We start from the raw sequence: 25,021 nt of genomic DNA on the forward strand, positions 1-25,021 counted from the left end.
TTTGCAGATCCCTCCGTAGTCTGTGGTTAATCTGACAAACCCAGATTTTAATCAAAGTTGTGTGATCAGGACGCTCAGGCATTTGGTGATGTCAGATGAGTCAGGTTTGGTAATCCGCCAGATGTTATTGAACTTGTTCCTCCTCGCACACATGTTATAACATCACAAACCAATGTAAGGACAGTAGCAGTTTACTTTTCGTACACACCGCATATTAAAGGCGACATCCAGCCACATTCATTTGTTTGAAAACTGGTCTCATTACTGCAGCAGGATGAGAGGCGGAGTGGTGACAGCAGCATTGTGGGGCGGGTAGTTCACAGAGCGATCTATCACCTGCCATTTCTACCTAGCACAGACTACACATCCCATAGATCTGTTCTCCGATCCTACTGCTATTTCTCTCCTTCAGTGGTATTTTAGCGCAGCCAAGCGACCGTTTAAGACTAGCAGTAAAATCTTCAGACATGTGCAACGCCTATATGGGTAATCTATTGCATTGCACTCGCTTATAGGAAATAAAGAATAGTCTTATCATCCTAGGAAAGAAAAATATTTTTTTTTTCCAGATCACCCTAAAACTCCTGGGATTTTCCTCGGCTGTATATATTGAGATGTGAGTGCTGGACGTGGAGCTCGAAGCTGGAGAGGAGAAGTTTGCTGATGAAGGTCTGAGGAGCTGCAATGTGATGATCTGTGGAGTGAGAGGAGAGCCCTTGAAGTGGCTGATCTTTCTTGCCCCGGCCAGGGTGATTTATTTGCTAGAAGCCACACGGGCGTCCAGTAAGAGAGAAGCTCAGAATAAGTTTTGTAGAGGAGAGAATGAGGTTATTGCTGGGATTGTGTGCGCTCTGCTGGTGATCACACGTCTACAGAGGAAGCTTCCTTCCCTCTCCCAGGACTTCGCTGCTGACTGTACAGCCACAGCTGCTACTTCTCCCCCTCCTTTGACTCTCCTGCCAGGGATGTGCAGGCTGAGTTGGTGGTGCCTGGTGCTAAGCAGGGTCTGCCTGCTGATTCCTTGTGCCCTGGTCCTAGCCAGGGTCCCTGGTTCTTCTTCGCACCCTCAGCCCTGTCAGATCCTCAAGAGGATTGGGCACACTGTACGGATCGGGGCTGTCCAGCTCCAGCCCTGGAGGACAAGGGGCATCACCAGTCAATACAGCAGAACCTGGCCTGAAAATGACACCGGGCTGCAGAAGACGGGCACAGTTCGTGATCAAGATGCAGATGAGGTGGAGGGGACAGAGCGCTCCAGCAGGTTAAGGGAAGGAGACAAACAAGAACTGCTTGGCCCGACTTTGGAAAGAAAGTCGAGCCCTGGTCCAAGGAGTATTATTGGCTACAGAGGAGGAGATGAATTGTTGTTTCCCAGGGAAGCGCTGCTTTTGGCAGTGGATAACCTTAATCGGATGCCAGGGCTCCTGCCATACAATCTGTCACTGGAAGTGGTGATGGCCATAGAAGCTGGGCTAGGGGACCTGCCCATCTTCCCCTTCTCCTCATCCAGTTCTTCTTGGAGTAGTGATCCCGTGTCTTTCCTGCAGAGTGTGTGTCATACTGTAGTGGTCCAAGGAGTCAGTGCTATCATTGCCTTTCCCCAAAATAAAGGGGAGATGCTGGAGTTGGAGTTTGTATCATCCGCTTTACAAATACCTGTTGTTAGCATTGTGAGAAGTGAGTTTACCCGAAAATCAGAGGTAAGCAAATTAATTGTTTGATGTTAAGAGGCGCTTTTTAAGTGAGTTTTCTAAAAACTTTGACCTTGGTAATATATTCTAAGGTGTGTCATATGTGCCCTAATATTAGTGCTCTCAGCACCACGCTGGCTTCTACACGGGGATCCCACCTGTGTGTGTCCCTTGCGCTCCCAGATTAGTATTTTCAGCACCATGGACAGCGCACTATGTTCTGTATAGGGCTGTCACCTGTATGTATCCTATGCGCTCCCAGAACAGGGCTTTCAGCACCATGGACAGCGCACTATGTTCTGTATAGGGCTGTCACTTGTATGTGTTCTATGCCCTCCCAGATTAGTATTTTCAGCACCATGGGCAGCGAACTATTTTCTGTATAGGGCTGTCACCTGTATGTTTCCTATGCGCTCCCAGAACAGGGCTTTCGACACCATGGACAGCGCACTATGTTCTGTATAGGGCTGTCACTTGTATGTGTTCTATGCCCTCCCAGATTAGTATTTTCAGCACCATGGACAGCGCACTATTTTCTGTATAGGGCTGTCACCTGTATGTGTCCTATGCGCTCCCAGATCAATGCATTCAGCACCATGGACAGCGCACTAGCTTTTGTATAGGGCTGTCATCTGTATGGGTCCTATACGCTCCCAGTGCAGCTCAGTGCTTTCAGCCTCACTGGTTTTCCTATAGGGATTTCACCTTTATGTGTAATATACGCCCCCAGATTTGTGCTTTCAGCACCACAGACAGCACATTGGATTCTAACTGGACATGTCACCTGCCGCTAATCGCACTCTTTCTGCTAGGTGAACACCTTCTCTCTGCTGAATTTCTGTCTTGTCTACCCTCTCAGGGTGTTGAAAATAAGTCTTTGCTACCCTGCTGTTCTTTATTTTGCAACTTTTATAAAAAAAAAATAAAATAAAATAAAAAAGTATACATACTTTAAAAGAGAAATACATATTTGTAAATGTAATCATAATATACTTTTTTTTGTTAGTTTTCTGTATCTAAAATGTCTTTTGAAAATCACTTTAGGGGTTATTCACACTTGCAGGTGGGGGAGGCGGTTGAGTAACAGGTTTACTGCCCTCTTACTGCCCCCTTTAACATCCCCCTGACCACCCGCCTTACCATAGCATGCCTGGCGAACACATTGTACAATGCTGTTGCAAAAATTGTGCTCCCTGTCATGTTCAGCAGGCAGTACCGCTGGCAAATGTGACCCCTTCATGTGCATGGAGTTGTCTCACAACCGCTCTGCAAATCTGTGCAGTGCTCACAGTTGTGGAACAGTAGCGCACGCTTTTTAAAGCTAAAATAGGCAACGAGGTGACATATCACCTCCATGCCACCTGTCAGCCACCCTCTGAAAAGTGTTACACTATGGATCACTTTTCATAGGGTGGCAAGGGCTGCCTCAAATGTCAATGAGCCCTTAGTGTGGGACACCAGACATTTCAGCCCACAATTTTTCCGCACAAATAAACATTTTTTCATGTGTGTACAGTTAGCACTTCTCAAAATTGTATGTATTGCTCCCAAAAAATACACACTGACCTTTAAGGTGACCATACACTATACAATCTGATATGCAGTCTCCTTTAGGGGCATACAAGTTACAATCTGACTGTGCAATCTTTGTACAATTAACATTAGATTTGCCAAAACGATCAGTCTGTATAAGACGATCAAACAGACCCTGTTGTTGGTAAATCTAAAATAATTTGTGGTGAGATTAACATCTATCATTCCAGGGGCTTGCCTGAGTTAAGACTAAATGACTCGATTGTTAAGGTTTGTTCTCATATTACATAGTTTGGTAAATCTAATAAAATTGTATGATTAGATTGTATAATGTATGGCTTTAAACTCACACACACATCACAATCTGACTGTGCATTCTCTTTTAGCTCCACCAACTGTATAGTGCAAGGGCCTGCCTTATTGATCAAAAAGCTTAGGTAGATCCTCCTGTTGTATAGTTATGGTACAGAAAATGTACAGTCAGATTGTAATGTGTGTGGTGATACTTAAAGTACATCTCTCACTATGGGAATATGGAAGCTAAGATTGCTGACTGCTTCCTGAAAATGTCATTGCTTGACTGTTTTGCTTTAGTACTATCTGAGTCTCTGACCCTAAAAGAGCATGCATCTCAGGAAATTTGAGGAAAAGCTAAAAGATATCTACATACTTGTCTTGGGGGCAGAGACTCATGGTAAACGATTAACTATAACTTTCTGGTAACAGTTATACCATTTCATCAATAACTATATTATCACAAATAAATATCATAAATATTATTATGGTATGGCAAAAATGCCATATTATTGAAAATGTCAAGTGATTAAAGCCCACCTCCCATTAATATTTCCACAAATTTTCTTGGCAAGCGACCTGAACCAAAATCTGTGCATCACAAAAAAAAAAAAAAAAGAGGTAAGAGGTAAGGGTAACAAGATTTCAACACTGCAACCCCTGAAAGAAAGATCACATGTACCAATAACTGAACAATTATAATAATAGTATTATAATATCTATAGTTAATATCTATACTATTGGTAAATTAACACGTGATTTCCCTTTCTCCTGTTTAGAAGTGCTTAGATTGAGGAGCTGAACCCCAGTGTAAGTAGTCCAGTTGCCAGTAACCCCTAAGGCTAGGCCACACCTTTCTGTATACACACACACATATGCACAAATAATAAAAATGAGCGGGTTTTACAAATGTAAATTTTCCTTTTCGTGAGCTATTAAATAAGCAAAGCTTTTCTGTGCTATCATCCTGCATAGTGATATTTTGTAGAAGAAAGTTTACAAAGAGACTCTGATAAATTCTTGTTCCAAGCACTTGTCCAGAAGGGTTTTATACGATGCTGGAGGAATTGATTTCATCTGGCTGGTGATGGCTAATTAAGTTTTATCTACAGCGTGTGCTTTCAGTCTCCTCAACAAACCAGATGCACAATGCTTAAGGAGAGTGGCTAGAAAACAGGTGCCAGTGGCATAAAGCAGGGAATGTATTGTGCTTCCTATCATTTCCGTGTAATGTTCTACCATAAAAGTCGCAAATGTAAACAACCCCCTGTCTTTATAGTTCATCATCTCTCTTGTTATGGTACAGTACCATCCTACTCTAATTAATGGGTGTAACAGTTAATTGCTCTTGCCAACTAGTAGGATTTCTAGAATCATTATTTTAAGGCACAGAAGGTGTTTTTGTTATTGAAATATATATATATATGGAAATTGAAATATTTATTTCCGTTTAAAAAAATGTACATTAATTTACCAAATCAACCCTTATTAAAATGTTTAGAGCCAAATTGATCTTAAGACCAGATGTCTTTTACACATTATTTCACAGATTATTAGATGTCTCCTATCGCTTCTTACCACTCTCACTCCTTACTCCTTCTCTAGCTTTCCAGGCATTCCCATACATACATCAGCTATTAATAAAAATATTGGTTTGGGTTCACCTACAGGACCATGTATGTACTAAACCTGACATTTGAGGACAGCCATTATCTGTTCAGATATCAAATGGCCAGGCCTGCAGAATGATGCATTTGTATAAAAGGCACATTGGTATAAATATGCAGTTCATTTATAAATACTTTTATTGTTCCCTGCACAATGGATTGCCAAATCAATTCCTAAATAGCATTTCTGCATCTGAGATGGAGTGCGTGCTAACCCAGTCTGCCTGTTTATGACTAGTTTAAAAGGTAACTGTAGGCTAAATTGGGGCAATCAAGTATATACATAATCCTAACAAGCTGTAAATAAACTTTGATACAAGCCCCTCACTGACCTCTGTAACTGCAGGCACTGTAAAACAATGAATCCTCAAAATTCACAGCAGAAACACTGAAGTCCTTATCTTTCAGCAAGCTGTTGAAAGAGTGTAATGCCCCGTACACACGGTCGGATTTTCCGATGGAAAATGTCCGATCGGAGCGTGTTGTCGGACATTCCGACTGTGTGTGGGCTCCATCGGAAATTTTCCATCGGATTTTCCGACACACAAAGTTTGAGAGCAGACTATAAAATTTTCCGACAACAAAATCCAATCACGTCAATTCCGACCGTATGTGGCCTGTTCCGACGAACAAAGTGCCCTTGCATGCTCAGAAGAAATTCCGAGACGGAACAGCTCGGTCGGGTAAAATTAGCATTCGGAATGGATACAGCACTTTCTTCACGATGAATGTCAAAAATAGTTTAATACAGCGCACTCTCTTCTTCTTTATAATGTGAGAAGAATGAAGTAGTTTTGCTGCTCATATTCACACAGACTTCTCACAAACTTCTTTCTTTATTATTTATCGGGACTCCCTCAATATATTTGGATTTGTCACATCAGACAAAATTAATTTTGGGTTGTTTTTTTTTTTTATTTTTTAAGGCATTTTTTTTTTGTTTTAGGTTTGTATTTTTTTCAAGGCTGATCTTTGTTCTATTTTATTTTTAGTTTTACTCCATAATATTTGTGTGTGTTTTGTGTGTCAAGTTACCACAACACCATTGCTATCTTATTATATTATTTAATTTGTAGGAGATTGTTTGGTGTTGGTGTCCCTTGTTAATTTCACATTGTATTTTGAAATGTACCTGAATTCTCACAAACAAACTGTCCTTTTTGAAGGAAAACACACATAGGAGAGTATAATTGAACAAAAAATTCCTTTATTGAGGGCTCACAACTAAACAAAGAGGGAGGCAACTCTGGAGAAACAGCTGAAATGGGTGAAGCCTTGTGCCCCCAGGGCACACATCAATTATTTTCAAGCAAAATTGGTGGCCTGAGGAGTCCATATATAAGGGAGTGCAGTCTGGTTCAGAAGTCCCAGAGATCTGGAAAGCAGCAGATGACATCTGTGTCCCCAGGCTGTGGTCATACAAGAGACTGCATCTTTGGCCAGACCAGACTGAACCCAGGGTCATCACTCTCTGGTCTTCCTTCCACGCTTCCTTCCATGCTGTGGCTCTGGTGGTGGAGTTGTGGCAGCAGGAGGAGGATGGTCCAACTCAATCACGTTGGTCTTGGGTGTGATTTCGCCACTCACCCCCTTAGTTAGGACTTTATAAATAAGTTGCTCACACATAAGGCGTTGACCCTTCTGCATGCACTTCAGTTTGGTGGCATCCATGCAGGCAAAGGCCTCTTCAGGAGTGGGTAAGGCTCTGAGTGATGCAGAAGCCTCCTGAATGAGCCTGAGCGCTGAATCCTGCATGTGAGTCGCCTTCCTCGCTCTTTTGTATGGAAGGTGGAGGGGAGGAACCTGCGATTCGGTCAGGCTGCGACTGGTCCCAGGCTCCTCCTGGCTGACACTTAGCCCTGCCTCCTCCTGGCTGGCACTTAGCCCCGCCTCCTCCTGGCTGCCACTAACCCCCGCCTCCTCCTGGCTGCCACATTCCACAGCCTCCTCCTGGCTGAGGTCTTCCTGTGTATGAAAAAAGGGACATAGTTCTATTTTTTTATTCATCAATCACACACAATTTTTACCTCATGACTGTTGCAAATTGAATGTTAACAAATATAACTGATGATCATTCTGAGCCCAGCATTTTTCAAACCCTTTTTTAAATCAGCAATTAGTGATCAATAATAACATCTAGTAAACATCATTTATTTATTGACCAGAAATCTGTAGAAGAATGCTATACCTGACTCAAGCTGGGTTCCTCCACTCCTTCCTGGTTGGAAGGCCCAGGTTGGACATCGGAAGCCTCAGCTGGGGTGGAAGGAAGAGTGGAAGGAAGAGTAGAGAGGGATTCCCTGACTTCAGTGTGGTCTGACAGAAATCGCAGTCTCTCATAGTACCACAGCCTGGGGACATAAATGTCATCTGCTGCAGCTCCGGACCTCTGGGAATCTGTGACCTTCTTGTGCTCCCTAAGATAAGTGCTCCTCAGGCCACCAATTTTGGTTTTTAAATAGGGGACGGTTGCTGTGGGGACCACCGCCGTCACCAACTCCAGCAGTTTCTCCAGCGCTGCCTGCCTCTTTTGTTTAATATTATAATGAGGATGTCTCACCTGCCACAGACAGGGCAGCTCCCTGTATTTGTCTATGAACAGGGGGAGGAAATTGTGGTCGTTGAAGCCATCCATTTTCTCTGCAAGACACAACACAAGACAAACCCTAATGTCAGGCTAAACTCTACTAATCTTGTTACCATATAGGCCTCAATCTAGAAGCAGTATAGGCCCAAGTTTGGCTCTTACCTTCGTTATCACAATCTGCGCCTCCGATACTCCTTCCTCCGCTCACAGATCGTACATACTACGCACGCGTGTTGCGCTTTATACACAATGCGCTTGCATGTAATTCCGCCCGCCCCTGACGTTCTTTCTAGTCTATTCCCCACCCCTTTTCGTTCGGCGCAGTGGGGGAAGAGCACATGGCGGAGACACAGCAGGTGCGTGCTAATTACAGCAAGGAGGAGGAGGGGGAGGAAAGCCCAGAGCCGGAAATGTCTGGATCCAGAAGGAGAAGATTTAAGGCCTCAAATATGTCCTTTGGGGAGATGTTGGAGATGGTGGACATCCTGAAGAAGGCCAACTATGATGGAAAGTATGGACTTTACCCCTACCCCAATGTCAGAAAGGCCAAGATAATGGCGAAAGTGGTCAAGAGTGTGCACCAGAATTTCGGGGTACGGCAATCGAAAGATCAGCTCAGGAAGCGGTGGTCGGACCTGAAATTAAGAGAACACGAACAGTTTTGAAAGATCCGGAGAGTGCTGCAAAAAAGTAAGTAGTTGTCCTGTGTTCCTATCCTTTTTGTGTTTATTACGTTCGTGCTGCTCCATGTGCTTTTAGGAACTGTTGTACAGTTTAAAACTTTCATGTTCATGGGCACATTATTCGTTCGTATCAAACATTTTTCTTTCGGACTATAAAACACCATTGTTTTTGCCATATGCATTTGACCACATTTTTTAGGGCCTACTTGTATGAAACTAATTTGGTTGTGTAGATGTGTTTGTTACTAGAATGAAATGCAAACTACATTCTGTGTAAGGAGAGGACACTCAGCAGCAGTTTTCACATCTGGACACTGGAGCACTAGTGTGGGACACAAGAACACCCTTTTTTTTAGGGGGCCCACACAGGTGCTCCAGTGTATACTATAGGGGGGTCTCCATCTGTGAACCTTGTACAAGACAGGTAAAGTATTGAAGCTTGACAAAGGACAATACAAATTATACATCTTGGAACTCTGCCAAAATAGACAATTGTTCCCCACTTCCAAGCAATGTTTCATATTTATAGTTCTGCCATCAAATATCTGTGTGCTAAGTATACCTTTTTTGTTTCACATAGGGGAGAAAAGACTCAGAGGACACCCCTCATCCGAGGAGACCAGAGACCCCCCACCTCTGGAAGAAGGGGAAATACCCCCAACACAAGAAGAGCAGGAGGAAGAAGACGTGGTGGAACTAGTCACCACAACAGGTGAGTGTCTGCGACCACAGGCTCAGGTAAGAGATGGATGCTGTCATATTTATAATACATGTTTTTTTTGGTTTCTCTCTTTTTAGGTGATCGTGATGTTGTGGATCCTGATCCTTTCACCTCAGAAAGTGCCCAGATCCTGATTGGGGAGCTCATGGGGTGTAATTTTGCCTTGGAAAATATCACCAAAAACATCAATGATGTTATTAATAAAAATAAAAACATCATTGATGTTTTGGGGGAGAGTTTAAAACCCCTCCAAAGCCCTTTATTTTATGGTGTACTACAATTTTATATTTTTTTCGCAAATTGTAGAAAAGCCAAATTTGGAGGATGCACACAGTGTGCCAACATGTGCTATCTGCCATCACGGGAGATCAATGGACGCGTTTTGGGGGTGCAACCCCTTCCTCAATAATAAAGTAGCTGTGAGGAAGGGGTTGCACCCACAAAACACGTCCCTTGATCCCCCGTGATGGCAGCTAGCACATGTTGACATTCGTAAATTGGTGTGCATCTTCCAAATTTGGCTTTTCTGGGGGAGACTTCACCCCATCTGAACGCAATATCAAACACAGTTCCTAAATACTCATGTCTGATATTGCCTTCAAGTTCTACCAAATGTGAACTTTGTAAGTTCAAGATTTGTGTCTTTCTTGTTGGTTTAAAACATGACTGTTTTATTTTCAATGGACATTTGTACTTTTTCTAATGCCACCCCAAAAATTGTTATACAACAAACATGTTGTTTTGTTTTAAAAACCTTTTCCAAATGCACATGCGATTGTGCTGGTATTAAAAAGATTGTTAATCAAGAATGTGTGGATAATTGTCTAAACGCTACAACACTTTTGTGGTGCTCCAATTGCTGCTTTATGTGACAAGGGGGTTATTTAATAAGGGCCAATCCACTTTGCACTACTAGTGCAGTTTCAGTGCAGTTTCAAGTGCACTTGTAGTGCAAAGTGTTTTTGCCTTTAGTAAATAACAACCAACAGTGCTTTGTAAGGTTACACAATCACGCCATTTTCAGGACTCACCACATTTCTGTCAGGGTCAGCTAAAACAAACACAAGCAGTAAATGTCAACAAAGATTTGCTTAATTTGTTTTTTTATTTGATAAAGGTTTCACACATTGTCTGGCATATTGATGGCCCCCCTACCCGCAAAGAACTCAAGGTATCTTAGCCTGACATCACGGGCACTCAGAGAGGGCAAGCCAGGATGGCCACTTTCAAGCACGTCAGGGTTGTTTCATTTATCATTCCGGCCTCAGGCCCAACTGAGCCAGCATAGTTGGCAGAATGTTGACGTAAAAAGTTATGTAGAACACAGCACGCCAGGATAATATGATTCAGTTTATACTCCGCCATATGTATGGGTGTCAGAAATAGGCGGAAACGGCTGGCCATGATTCCAAATGTGTTCTCCACCACTCTTCTGGCTCTGGCCAGCCGGTAATTAAAAACCCTCTGGTCCGGGGTGAGGGTCCTCATCGGGAATGGCCGCATAAGATTGTCCTTCAGCGCAAATGCTTCATCCGCAATGAATACGAATGGGAGTCCTTCCACATTCTCTTCTGGAGGTGGCAAGTCCAAGCTGCCATTCTGGAGACACCTGTAAAACTCAGTCTGGGCGATGACTCCACCATCGGACATCCGGCCATTCTTCCCCACATCCACATACAGGAACTCATAATTAGCCGACACCACCGCCAACATCACAATACTATTGAACCCCTTATAATTATAATAGTATGACTCCGAGTTGGGTGGTGGGACGATGTGGACGTGTTTCCCATCAATTGCCCCTCCGCAGTTAGGAAAGTCCCACTGCTGGGCAAAGTGGGAGACCACAGTCTGCCATTCCTGTGGCGTGGAAGGAAACTGTTGAGGAAAACAAAAAAAATAGTATTTTTGCACATAAACATGGAAAGCAGATTAGACACAAACATTCCTGGCCAACATCAAGATAACATTTATTAATAGGAATTTTTAAAGACCAAAGTATAAGGTATACCTACAGTAGGTGACCGCGAGATTGTGTCAATCTCGCCGCATTTCTCGGCGAGATTTGACACCTGCGAGCCCCGTCGCGGGAGCCAGCCCCGAGATGGTTCACTCATCGGGAAAGGAAAACTTTGTTTTCCTTCCGCGATGAGTGACAGGCAGTGCTCACAGCTGTCTGGTATGAATCCTGAGGCGGGAACACCGCGCCAAATTTTAAATGAAAAAAAACGGCGTGGGTTCCCCCCCCCAGGGGCATACCAGGCCCTTAGGTCTGGTATGGATTGTAAGGGGAACCCCCTACGCCGAAAAATTGGTGTGGGGGTCCCCCCAATCCATACCAGACCCTTATCCGAGCACGCAGCCCGGCCGGCCAGGAAAGGGGGTGGGGACGAGCGAGCGCCCCCCTCCCTGAGCCGTACCAGGCCGCAAGCCCTCAACATGGGGGGGTGGGTGCCTTGGGGGAGGGGGGGCGCCCTGCGGGGCCCCCCTACCCCAAAGCACCTTGTCCCCATGTTGATGAGGACAAGGGCCTCTTCCCGACAACCCTGGCCGTTGGTTGTCGGGGTCTGCGGGCGGGGGGGCTTATCGGAATCCGGGAGCCCCCTTTAATAAGGGGCCCCCAGATCCCGGCCCCCCACCCTGTGTGAATGAGTTTGGGGTACATGGTACCCCTACCCATTCACCTAGGGAAAAGTGTCAATATAAAAAAAACACAGTACACAGGTTTTAGGAGTAATTTATTAGTCAGCTCCGGGGTCTTCTTCCAACTTCGGGGGGTCTCCTTCCGACTTCTCCCGGTGTTCGGCCTCTTCTCCCGGTGTTCGGCCTCTTCTCCGGGCCCCGCCGCTATCTTCTTCCAGCTCTATTGCCAGCGAGGGGCCCGGTCTGCTGCCGCTGTCTTGTCGCTGCTGTCTCGCTGCCGCTGTCTTGCCGCCGCTGTCTTGTAGCCGCTGTCTCTTCTTCTCTTCTTCCCCGATGTTGACACAACGCTCTCTCCGGCTCGAATGCTGCGTGCGAGCTGCGGAGCCATTTATATAGGTGGTGACTCCGCCCCCTTACGACGTCATGGTCCCAGCATGCGCAGGGACTCTGGCGTCATAAGGGGGTGTGACCCCAGAGTCCCTGCGCATGCTGGGACCATGACGTCGTAAGGGGGCGGGGTCACCGCCTATATAAATGGCTCCGCAGCTCGCACACAGCATTCGAGCCAGAGAGAGCATCGTGTCAACATCGGGGAAGAAGAGAAGAAGAGACAGCGGCTACAAGACAGCGGCGGCGAGACAGCGGCAGCAGACCGGGCCCCTCGCTGGCAATAGAGCTGGAAGAAGATAGCGGCGGGGCCCGGAGAGGAGGCCGAACACCGGGGGAAGAGGCCGAACACCGGGAGAAGTCGGAAGGAGACCCCCCGAAGTTGGAAGAAGACCCCGGAGATGACTAATAAATTATTTCTAAAACCTGTGTACTGTGTTTTTTTTATATTGACACTTTTCCCTAGGTGAATGGGTAGGGGTACCATGTACCCCAAACTCATTCACACAGGGTGGGGGGCCGGGATCTGGGGGCCCCCCTATTAAAGGGGGCTCCCGGATTCCGATAAGCCCCCCGCCCGCAGACCCTGACAACCAATGGCCAGGGTTGTCGGGAAGAGGCCCTTGTCCTCATCAACATGGGGACAAGGTGCTTTGGAGTAGGGTGGCCCCGCAGGGCGCCCCCCTCCCCCAAGGCACCCACCCCCCCATGTTGAGGGCATGCGGCCTGGTACGGCTCGGGGGGGGCGCTCGCTCGTCCCCACCTCCTTTCCTGGCCGGCCGGGCTGCGTGCTCGGATAAGGGTCTGGTATGGATTGGGGGGACCCCCACGCCAATTTTTCGGCGTAGGGGGTTCCCCTTACAATCCATGCCAGACCTAAGGGCCTGGTATGCCCCTGGGGGGGGGAACCCACGCCGTTTTTTTCATTTAAAATTTGGCGCGGTGTTCCCACCTCAGGATTCATACCAGACAGCTGTCAGCACTGCCTGTCACTCATCGCGGAAGGAAAACAAAGTTTTCCTTTCCCGATGAGTGAGCCAGCACGACATGCACAGCACCCTGTCGCCGAGAACCAGCGCGATGCTATCGCGCTGGAAACACAATCTCGCGGTCAGGTACTGTATCATATCCCCCCCCCCCTGTCATGGGCCATTTCTAACATTATATGGGGGGGAACTCTTGGACAGGTAATCCTCTCCACTTCATTGGGAATTAAATGCCTAAATAATGGGTATTACTTTGAACAGACCCTCCTTAGTTACACTATTGGCAGCCCACTGGGCAGGTAAGAAGTGTCATAATACAAAGATATTAATACACATTGTAAACATTTGAGCACATTTGGACATTCTGCTATTACCTAGCAAGATAATAATAGTATAAAAAAACTTTAAACAGTACCATTTGAAAGGTTGGCGACGAGCCTCTGCTCCGGAGTGATGGCTTGCCTCATGCAGGTATCTTGCCTGCTAATATAAGGGGTCAGCAAAGCCAACAAACGGTAAAATACGGGGTCCATCATCCAGAGAAAGTTCCTGAAATCGTCAGGATTATTCTCACGGAGCAAAGGCATGTGACAGAACTGGTCACGCTGAAGCAACCAATTCTTGGTCCATGAACTCCTCTCCACCCTGTTCATGGACTGGACTTGTGTCAAGGTCAGGACCCCAACACCAAGCCCCCACACAGCACGAACTCTATGAGGAGTACGTATACGCAACATGGCTAGAAAACGGTCAGCTGCTCAGAATGTAGTAACAGAACGCACTGAAGAACAGCAAGGCCTGTGAAGAGCGACCTGAAAAACAGTAACGAATGAACAAGAACACAATGACTAATCAAAGTCACACGTAGCTTGCTGCATGCACTGAAGAGCAGATACAAACCCACAAGCACAAACTGAACAGCAGAAAATGATCTGAAAACCACGAGTCTGAAAAAGCGCGAATCATCTCTCACCTAACTTTTACTAACACGAGATTAGCAAAAGGAGCCCAAAGGGTGCCACGCTTGGTTCTGAACTGGCCTTTTCTAGTCTCGTCGTACGTGGTTTACGTCACCGCGTTCTTGGCGATCGGAAATTCCAACAACTATGTGCGACCGTGTGTACGCAAAACAAGTTTGAGCCAACATCCGTCGGAAAAAATCCTAGTATTTTGTTGTCGGAAAGTCCGATCAATGTCCGACCGTGTGTACGGGGCATAAGGGTGAAAGTTGTGAACTAAGACCTGAACAATCTCAGTGCTTCTGCTGTGAACCCTAAAACTGAATTCTAGACATACTGTATATTAAAGACACATATTATTGTAACAAATTATGTAATAGTTACCCAAGTGACTTTTTAAATGCCAGTAGTGTAAGTATTCAAATTTGACTTGATATGAGCTTTTTGCCATCTCTGTACAGCAGAGCACAGAGAGACAATTAAAAGAGCCAATTAGTAGTGGTGTTGTGTAAAAAGAATTCTGATAGGAGGGAAGATCAGAATGACAGAGAGATCAGCTCATCAACGTGGTGGCTTCTCCCTAAACTGTCAGTCACAGAGTGTCAGTTTCAGTGACTGTCAGTCACTGAAACTGAAACTGCAGCAGAGAAAAATCAGGTCCTCTTCACTACCAGAAAGGACTACACTGTGCAGCAGAGTTACAGTATGTAGATCTCAGGACAGCATAGGCAGAAACAATAATCCTTTTGGCAGGCAAAACAGCTTTCATAAATCTATTATATAAGTGCACTAAGCTGTTTCTGCTTTATGGATAAATTACTCCACAGTACCTGCAACTACAGAGCTCAGTGAGTTCATTTTAAGTCTCTTGATATGATTATGCAAGTATGTGACTACCATAGCCTAGCTACACTTTAAAGCAGTGTACTGCTTAACAGGAGTGTTAAAATAATAAATATTAAAACTGATTCTGTGGTTTGCTGGTATCAATATACAAAAGTGTCCATGAGTCGTAGGCTGCTTTCACACTGAGGCACTTTACAGGCGCTATAGCACTTTACAGGTGCTTTCACACTGGAGCGCTGCGCTGGGAGGATGCCAAAAAAAGTCCTGCAAGCTGCATCTTTGAGGCACTGTATAAACGGTGTATACACCGCTCCTACAGTGCCCTTGCCCATTGAAATCAATGAGCAGCTCCACCGGAGAGCCAACAAAACATTTAACCTTTTTTTTTGCCGTTAGTGGGGGTTAAAAGTCCCCTGCTAGTGGCCGAAAAGTGCAGCAAAAACTACGGTAAAGCGCTGCTAAAAATACCACCGATGCCCCCAATGCCTCAGTGTGAAAGTAGCCTAAGTAACCATTAAAGTGCTCTGTCCTTGGATTTTTTTTAATTAATACAAAACGCCATGGGAAAACTGCTGCAGTGAGGTGTAGCAACTAAATATTAATTAGCAATGAGCAAACCGAGCAAAGTTTGGTTTGCTGGATATTAGATGAACAATTTAAAATATCTGCAAACTTTGAAAACGTGAAGTGGCACAAAAACGTGACTTAAAAAAAATCATTGCTGCTTTTTAACATTTCTAGGTTGGCTTTGTTCTGTATGGAAACAATGCAGCCGGGGGATCCTGCTCAACATCTATAACAGACCCTTATCAAGGATAAGGGTCTGGTATGGCTTTTGAGGCTGACCTCATGGCAAAAAACAAAAAAAAATTCTGACCCTCTCCCCTCCCCAAATCCATACCAGACAATATCCTTGGTGAGCATTTGGTATGGATTTTGAGAGGGAACCCCACAAAAAAAAAATGCAGTGATCTACAAAATCCATAACATACCATGCTACATGCCACATGTTAGTATGCATTTAAAGGGACCCCTTGCAAAAAGAAAAAAACTAAAGGGTCTAGTATGGAAATTTAGGGCTCTTTCACACAAGTAGATTCTGCCTGCAGATCCGCCTGCTCAACGGGGGGATGTGTCCGCAGATCCCTGCTAAGCAGGCGGATAACAGGTCTGTGTCCACTCCGCTTAGGCAGAGACACAGCCCGCTTTCCTTTATGGGGGGGTCAGATTTAAACAAACCATCTGACTTATGGGGGGTCAGATGTAAACAGACCATCTGTTTACATCCGACTGTCATTTAATTCACCAGACAGATGGGGAACAGATCCCCCATCCATCTGTTTTAGTGGATCGGATCTGATGTTGGCGAGTGTAAACAGCCACACGTCCGTTTACATCCACTGTTCCATAGAGGGCAATAGATGGTCTGATCAGGTCCATCTAAAATGCTGACAGGCAGACCGGATCTGTCTGCCCGTATAAAAGGAGCCTTAGGAGGACCTCAGTAAATTTGTTATTGTTTGTATTTTGCATGACGTCCTCCTGATATCACAACCTAATTTAGTGTACGAGTCTAATATGTATGTTAAGGTAGACCCCACATGTTTTTTCTTGTTTTTTTTTTTTTTTAAAGGCATGTGGCCTGGTTTACTGTGTTAGGGGTCTGGTATGGATTTTGAAGGGAATTTGGCTTAGTCTGCTGTGTTAAGAGTCTAGTATGGATTTTAATGGGGAACTCTATGTGAAAAAAAAAAACAGCAAAGGGTCCCTGCCAAAATTAATATAAGGCACCTATCCAAGAATGCAGCCTGAGTGGCCAGGAATGGGCAGCAAGCATGTGTCCCCCCAAACCATACCAGGCCACATGCCCCAACATCAGAATATTGGGCGGGGCTACTTGTTCTTATGTCGATCCTCAGATCTCTGGCCCAGAATCTGGAAGCATTATTTAAAATATAGTCTCCACTAGATATATGCCCACTCCCCTTCCTGATGATTGAGTTACCCACACCGTGACAAAATAAAAGTCCTTTATTAAAAAACAAAAAAAAACAAAGAAAAAATATCCCCCAGTGTAAATCCAGCATCTATCACATCATCCAATAATATAGATTTATCATCAATCACAATGAGAGATGCACAATTAACTTCTGATGCAAATACGACAACCCATACATGACAATCCTGCTTTTAGACTTTTATCACAAATGACAGCCGACTGGCTATTTGCTGAATGTCAGTAGTGATGCTGACGGAAGCTGACCAAATATGGTCTAGCTAGTCAATGCCATCACTCAGGATTACCCGCTGGCTTGTTTAGTATGTGAAAATAGCTTGCAAGGGCCTGCAAAGTCATTCATTTAGTGGCAGTAGTGATGCAACCACTAAATTAATCACTTCCAGCTGCAGCAGACTGAGATTTGGACAGGTGAGCAGGCTAAATATGCCCATTTAGTTTATCTGTTTTTCATATCTCAGTCAGCTAGAGATTGTGTCAAACTTTCTGTAGCCTATAACTTGAAGCCCATCCTAAATAAAAGGTGTTACTCTAACCTTTTAAAAGCTGAAATCTGATATCTCTGGTATTTTTGATTGCAATCATGCTGGTTATTAAAAATGCCCCAATTGCCTCCGTTGATTGCTGATGCTAGACTTGATAGACAGGTCTTTTTAGAAATATTTTATTTTAGTAATTGTGTGGCCTGTTAGCTATGCATTACATTTATTTTTGTTTGTTTTTTTTTCAAAATTATCTGTGCAAACGAATGTGTACTTGTGTGGACTAGGCAAATTAACAAGTTTGCTCCTCAAATCTTAACTTCCCCACATTCCACAGACACCATGGACCACTGCATTCTCCCCCATAGAAATGACTGTGAACACTCCTCCCTTTCCTCCTGTACGCACATGATAACTGGCCACTGGGGCACTGAGCACTTGACTGTGAGAAGCAGAGGACAGTGTCATATTTCCTTCTTATCTGGAAGTTCCAGTGTGCCCTGGTCTGCTGGACGGTAAGCCCTGGTCTGCTGGACGGTATGCCCAGGGAAGGGCGCATACCCTAAGAAAGTAAATGGATGTTTCTGTAGAGAAATTGTTTTAAGAGAAGTACCCTGAGAAGGGGAAGGGGAATGGGTGGGTACCGCGCACTGGAACCAACACAGACCATCTTGGGTGGTCTGCTTAAATACCCCCGGGCTCCTCCCATAATTTCAGGCCACCATACTGGCCTTCCTATTTATGTGATTCATATCTCTGTCCCTCTGTCCAAAGAGATATGAATATCTGTCCAAAGAGATATGAATCACATAAACACGTAAGAGGACTAACAACATAAAGTAGACCTGAAGTGTGCCCTGGTCTGCTGGACGGTAAGCCCTGGTCTGCTGGACGGTATGCCCAGAGAAGGGCACAAAAGACTTGGTTAGGGAGGTAATTATTTATTTAAGTTTACTAACATACTACAGGGCAAGCTTGCTGAATGCTCGTGACCTTTCTGCTTGCGGATTAGGGATGTATCGAGTGAAGCAAGTGGATTTCCACCTGCCCATCTTCTTAATGACGTGGTCCATGACCCCATTTTGTGAGGCTGCAAAAGAATTTCCAGAAAATCGGCCGGGGTCAAGGCCTCAGTTGCGCAAAAGAATCTTGACGTGTCTAGTGAACTGGTTACTACTTAGAGGGCTAGTAGGGAACGGTAGTAATGGCTGTCCTCTGAGAGGTCGGACAGATGAGCTAATAACTGGTCTAGAACGGCCACGGAGCACCAGGCGTTGCGTGTCTGGAAAGTTTGATATCTACCCCGCCACCAGACTTTGTGTTTTGGATACCATGAGGTGCGGGATGAAGTAGCTCTGGTGATGTGTCAGGTGGTGTCTACGTAACATCTTACAACTGGGACATGACTGTGAATTCACTGGGGCGTAAGAAGCCATAGAAAGCCAGGTAGATGGTGGCTTGAATGACCAGGCTGGAAATTAACCCCAAGGGGAACGTGACAGGATGGTAGACATGTCTTGGAATATGGCGCTGGTCACAGGTAGGCGTTTACTACTGATTTGGGGTTGTTGCCTGTGAATACCGCACAGGATGGTCTTGACCACATGGCCAGCGAACATAGATGGTTTGGTAGGATCTTGTAAGGAGATGAAATGCTGGATGCCAGCTAAGTAGAGTCTAATGGTATTGTGCGACAATGCCAACTGTGTGTGGCAGAATGATATGAAGGCCAGGATGTGATGGAGATCTCCTGATATTGCCCCGGGGTTTGAGGCTGGGAACCTGTCATAGATCTTCCAGGCAGTATGGTAGGCCTTCAGGGTGTTGTGAAATAATGATAGATATATAAGGCAGGTAGCATCATGAAGGTGTTGTTTCAATCCGAGGTTAGCTAAGACCAATGTGGGATAAGAGACATGGTCGGGTCAGTTCCAGGTTCCTGTGAAAAGAATGACGCAAAGTTAAAACAAGTAGTGCATCGGCCAGAGTATTGCATTTGCCTAGGATGTAGATGCAGAGGACATTAAATTGGTGCTGTGGGGATAGTTGCACCAGCCTGCGCAGGACAGCCATGATGGCCAGCGACTTGGACCTGCTTTTATTTATAATACTGGCTGGGGCTTGGTTGTCTGTGGCAAACATCTGTTTGTCCTGCCCAGTTGCTGCCCCAGACTTGAGCTGCTGCAACAATGGGGTAGAGTCCGAACAAAGAGGAGGACTAACTGAACCCGAGAATCAAGAGGATTTCTGACGGCCATGGCCCTGCAAACCAAAGATGGCCAAAAATTGCCGCGAGGACCTGTGGAGGCTGCGGCATCCGTGACTACCTGAGGTGAAGAGGGAGATGCTGACAGAGTGAACACTGACATGCCATTCCGGTTTGTGAGAAATTCGTCCCACATGGGCAGATCCGCTATTGCTGGCACGTCTAATTTAACCGGTTCAATACAGGGCAATTTCACCCCCTTCCTTCCCAGGCCAATTTTTAGTTTTCAGCACTGTCGCACTTTATACGTCAATTGCGCGGTCGTGCGATTTTGTACCCAAAAAAAATTGACGTCCTTTTTTCACCACAAATAGAGCTTTTTTTTGGTGGTATTTGATCGCCTCTTCGGTTTTTATTTTTTGCGCTATAAACAAAAGAAGAGCGACAATTTTGAAAAAAACACAATATTTTTTACTTTTTGCTATAATAAATATCCCAATTTTTTTTTAAAAAACACATTTTTTCCTCAGTTTTGGCCGATACGTATTCTTCTACATATTTTTGGTAAAAAAAAATCGCAATAAGCGTATATTGATTGGTTTGCGCAAAAGTTATAGCATCTACAAAATACGGGATAGATTTATGGCATTTAAAAAAAAAAAAAAAAATTTTTATTTTTTTAGCGGCGATTGCGATTTTTTTTGGTGACTGCGACATTATGGCGGACACATCGGACACTTTTGACACATTTTTGGGACCAATCACATTTATACAGCGATCAATGCTATAAAATTGCATTGATTACTGTGTAAATGTGACAGGCAGTGAAGGGGTTAACCACTAGGGGGCGGGGAGGGGTTAAGTATGTTTCCTAGGGAATGATTCTAACTGAAGGGGGAGGGGACGCACTAGGGGAGGAGACCGATCAGTGTTCCTCCGTTCTGGGAACACAGATCGCTCTCCTCAGAGCTGACAGGCTGTGGATCTGTGTGTTTACACACACAGATCCACATGCCGGCCTGGTTAATGGGCAATCGTGGGTGCCCAGCTGACATCGCGGCCGCCGGGCACACGCACCGGGTCCCGAGGAACGCGGCGCGCGTGCGCATTCCCGGCGGCGCACGCGTGCCCCCTAGACGGCCGGGAATCCCAGGACGTCATATGACGTCCACCCAGGATGGGAGATCCCATCTGTGGACGTCATATGACTATGGGCGGGTACTGAAGTGGTTAAGGATTTAGTCAGGGTCTTGTACCTGGGAGAGAAACACTAATGCCCCTTACACACAGTCGGATTTTCCGACGGAAAATGTGTGATAAGACCTTGTTGTCGGAAATTCCGACCGTGTGTAGGCTCCATCACACATTTTCCATCTGATTTTCCGACATGCAAAGTTTGAGAGCAGGATATAAAATTTTCCGACAACAAAATCCGTTGTCGGAAATTCCGATCGTGTATACACAAATCCGACGAACAAAGTGCCACGCATGCTCAGAATAAATAAAGAGATGAAAGCTATTGGCCACTGCCCCGTTTATAGTCCCGACATGTGGCTGAAGAAAATGACATTCATTTGGGTACAGTGTTGCATGACCAAGTCAGTCAAACTATCATCAGCACTGATAACTGAAAATAGCATGTAAATTAAGGGGTATTGCATGAAAATGGTTAACGTGTATGTAAAGAGATTTCTTTTACACTGTTATACAAGCTGTACACTCACTATTTTACATTGAAGAGAAGTGTAATTTCTTCAGTGTTGTCACATGAAAAGATATAATACTCACTTTTGTGAGATATTGTATATAAGCCTTAGCATATTATTATTTCACTTAGTGTCATTTCTCTGAAAACTGATTTAAAATTTTTGGTTGGATGTTGAAAATGTGATATATAAACAAGTTCTTATTTTTTTTTTTTTTATTTCCTGGTAAATTCAAATATGAGACCCCCATTAGAGTTTAAAACTCTGCTTTGTTTGTATACAACATGCTTCCACTCTCTGCAGCAGGGAAAGTTCTCAAGCGAGGCACTTTTAATCCCTGCTAGCGGCTGAAGAAAGGGTTAAATGCGCCTGAAAAGCTTTACTGCCGAAGCGCCTGCAATGGGCAGGGGCGGTGGAGGAGCAGTGTATACACCACTCCTCCACCGCTCCAAAGATGCTGCTTGCAGGACTTTTTCTAACATCCTGCAAGCGCACCGCTCCAGTGTGAAAGCACTCAGCCTTTCACACTGGGGCTGCAGGGGAGGCATTTTTCAGGTGCTTTACAGTTGCTATTTTTAACCCTTTAGTGCCTGAAAAAGGACTCCAGTGTGAAAGGGGTCTTAGTGCTCAGTCATAGCTATGCTGAAGCTGGTAAAGCTGGTGTTTGTGGACATGTTTTTATGGACTTGCTGAAATAAAGGTGATTTTACTGGACATGCAGCCAACCAGAATTGTTTTTTTTGCTTATTGGAATACGTGATGGACAGGGCAGCACCAGGTCTGTGTGTTAGTGGAGGTGGAAATGGCAGACTGAGCAGTGTTCACACGTCAGTGCTTTACTTTTATCTGATTGATTTTTATATGTATAGTGATTGCACATAAGGGTGGTAGTAGCTCCACTTACCTCTCTATGGTGTGATATATGTTCTGTCTTTTGTGATATTTAATAGCATGGGGATTTTTTATTTGTATATTAAAGTGAACATGTTGAAACTTTCACTGACAAAGCACAGGTTCAGTTTAAGTGCAAAAATATCACAGACCTAATCCCCTGAGATGTAATAAACCTTTATGCATTTTGCTGAAATTACCAGTTTTGGACCAGTTTATGGTAATTGTGATCATTGATGCTTGCATTGTGTGTATATTTTTGTAAACAAAATTGTGCTTTCTATTCTGACCAACTTTGCGGATAGTTTAGGTGCTATTAATATTATTTAGAATAGAGGTGCATGATTTTTAAATGATGGCAGCCAGATTGTCAATGAGCTATTTTTGGAAACCCTGTTGTCAATTTAATTTGTTCTGAAATACTAATAACAGTTGGTTTCTAATAAGTATCCTATATTTAATTCTGTTACAGGAGCCCTGAACATCATAGATATAGAGGAGTTTTCACCTTTTTAATGGACATATTTAAAATATACCTTTTTATATATAAAGCAGTGCAAAAAACTGTCAGTGTGAAAAATGCAGTACCATTAAAGCAGCTAATCAAATACCACATTACTGCAGTCAGTGGAAGATTGTTACTGCCCTTTGTACATTGATGTTTTGTTTACTGAAACTAAGCTCAACAAAGCTAATAGGCTTGATGCTGCATATTCCTCCTTGCATATAACAGTTCAATGCATTTTAACTATGGCTTTTATGTTTCAAAGTACAAGGTCTTCTGAACTTCAATGCACAAAGCTTACACTAACACATTCACATGAATGAAGATCATTCTTGTCATTTCCACTGCATGGTTCCTTTGCAGCAGCCCCTGACAGCTGTACTGGACCTACACTTCTGAATACAAATGAAATCCTAGACAAAATATAACTTAGGCTGATCTCTGGGAAAGCAGCTTAACCAATTCCCGACTATGTCACGCAGATACACTGCGGCACAATGGTTCTCCTGGGCGAAATCCCATAGGGGTATGTCCTACCCTTTTTTGGTCACCAGAGGGAATGCGCACATGCCCGCTGCACCGCGGGGGACAAAATGCGCATGGCTGGTGGGCACTATCCCCACTAGCTACACGCAATCTTATACACGAGTGCCAGTATGGGGATTTGTGTGTGTAAACACACAAATCCCTGTGCTGTCAGAGGAGAGGAGCCATATCATTTGTTCCTACTAAGTAGGGAAAACGATATGTCTCCTCTTCTAGTCAATCCTATCCCTATACAGTTAGAACACAGTGAGGGAACACACAATTAACCCCTTGATCGCCCCCTAGTGTTAACCCCTTCCCTGCCAGTGACATTTACACAGTAATCAGTGCATTTTTATAGCACTGATCGCTGTATAAATTCCACTGGTCCCAAAAAAGTTTCAAAAGTCTCTGATCTGTCCGTCGCAATGTCGCAGTACTGCTAAAAATCGCAGATCAACGCCATTACTAGTAAAAAAAATAAAATAATAAAAATGCCATAAATCTTTCCCATAGTCTGCAGATGCTATAACTTTTCTGCAAACCAATCAATATATGCTTATGGAATTTTTTTTTTCCGAAAATATGTAGAAGAATATATATTGGCCTAAACTGATGAAGAAATTTTTTTTGTTTTTTGTTTTTTTTTTTGGGGGGGGGGGGGATATTTATTATAGCAAAAAGTAAAAAATATTGTTTTTTTTTTTTAAATTGTCACTCTTTTTTTGCTTATAACGCAAAAAATAAAAAACACAGTGGGGTTCAAATAACACCAAAATAATGCTCTATTTGTGGGAAAAAAAGGATGCAAATTTCATTTGGGTACAGCATAAAACGACTACGCAATTTAAGTTAAAGTGACACAGTGCCAAATTGTAAAAAGTGCTCTGGTCAGGAAGGGGGTAAAATCTTCCGGGGCTGAAGCAGTTAATAAACTGTCAAAATACATATTTGTTTACTGTTTTAACCACCAATTTATTTTGTATTTCTGTTTGGCTTGTCTTGTGATTCACACTCCTCTGCCACACTGCATAGCTTAGAAGATCCCTCTGCTTTTTCCTGCGTAACCTGTACCAGGATCAATTCCCAGACAACTGAATAGGAGTTGACATTCAAGGGTTGATTTATTAAAACTGAAGAGTGCAAAATCTGGTGCAGCTCTGCACAGAAACCAATTTGATTCAAGGCTTTATTGCCAAAGCTTAAGGCTGGGTTCACACTGGTCCGACAAACGCTCCGACATTGGGAGCTCATGTCGCATGACGTGTGAAATCCAATGTTTCCCTATGGGAGCCGTCCTAACTGGTCCGACACAAGTCGTTCCGACTTTAGAAATGCTCCCTGTATTACTTTGGTCCGACTTTGATCCTACTTCAGCCTATTGACTATCATTGAAGTCGGATCAAAGTCGGATCGCCGTCTCGCATGATCCGACTTCGGCACGCGACTTGTGCTCAGATGATCTTGAGGGGGAACTCCGCGCCAAATTTTAAATAAAAAACCGGCATGGGTTCCCCCCAAGAGCATACCAGGCCCTTAGGTCTGGTATGGACCTTGAGGGGAACCCCCTACGCAGAAAAAACGGCGTGGGGGTCCCCCCCAAGCCATACCAGACCCTTATCCAAGCATGCAGCCCGGCCGGTCAGGAATGGGGGTGGGGACGAACGAGCGCCCCCCCTCCTGGACCGTACC

The 25,021-nt window shown here is 44.5% G+C and overlaps 1 protein-coding gene across 1 annotated transcript in view; it reads left to right on the plus strand.

Moving 5' to 3' along the window:
* The first annotated feature begins 337 nt into the window (after positions 1-337).
* The window catches only part of GRIN3A (glutamate ionotropic receptor NMDA type subunit 3A), a 596,809-nt gene continuing 572,125 nt past the window's right edge, over positions 338-25,021 (plus strand). Inside the window, exon 1 of the mRNA XM_073591206.1 lies at positions 338-1,700. Coding sequence (XP_073447307.1) covers positions 690-1,700 — 1,011 coding nt within the window. The 5' untranslated portion in view covers positions 338-689. The remainder of the gene's footprint in view (positions 1,701-25,021) is intronic.

This window comes from Aquarana catesbeiana, linkage group LG01, assembly GCF_042186555.1.
Source record: "Aquarana catesbeiana isolate 2022-GZ linkage group LG01, ASM4218655v1, whole genome shotgun sequence".
Taxonomy (NCBI): Eukaryota; Metazoa; Chordata; class Amphibia; order Anura; family Ranidae; genus Aquarana; species Aquarana catesbeiana.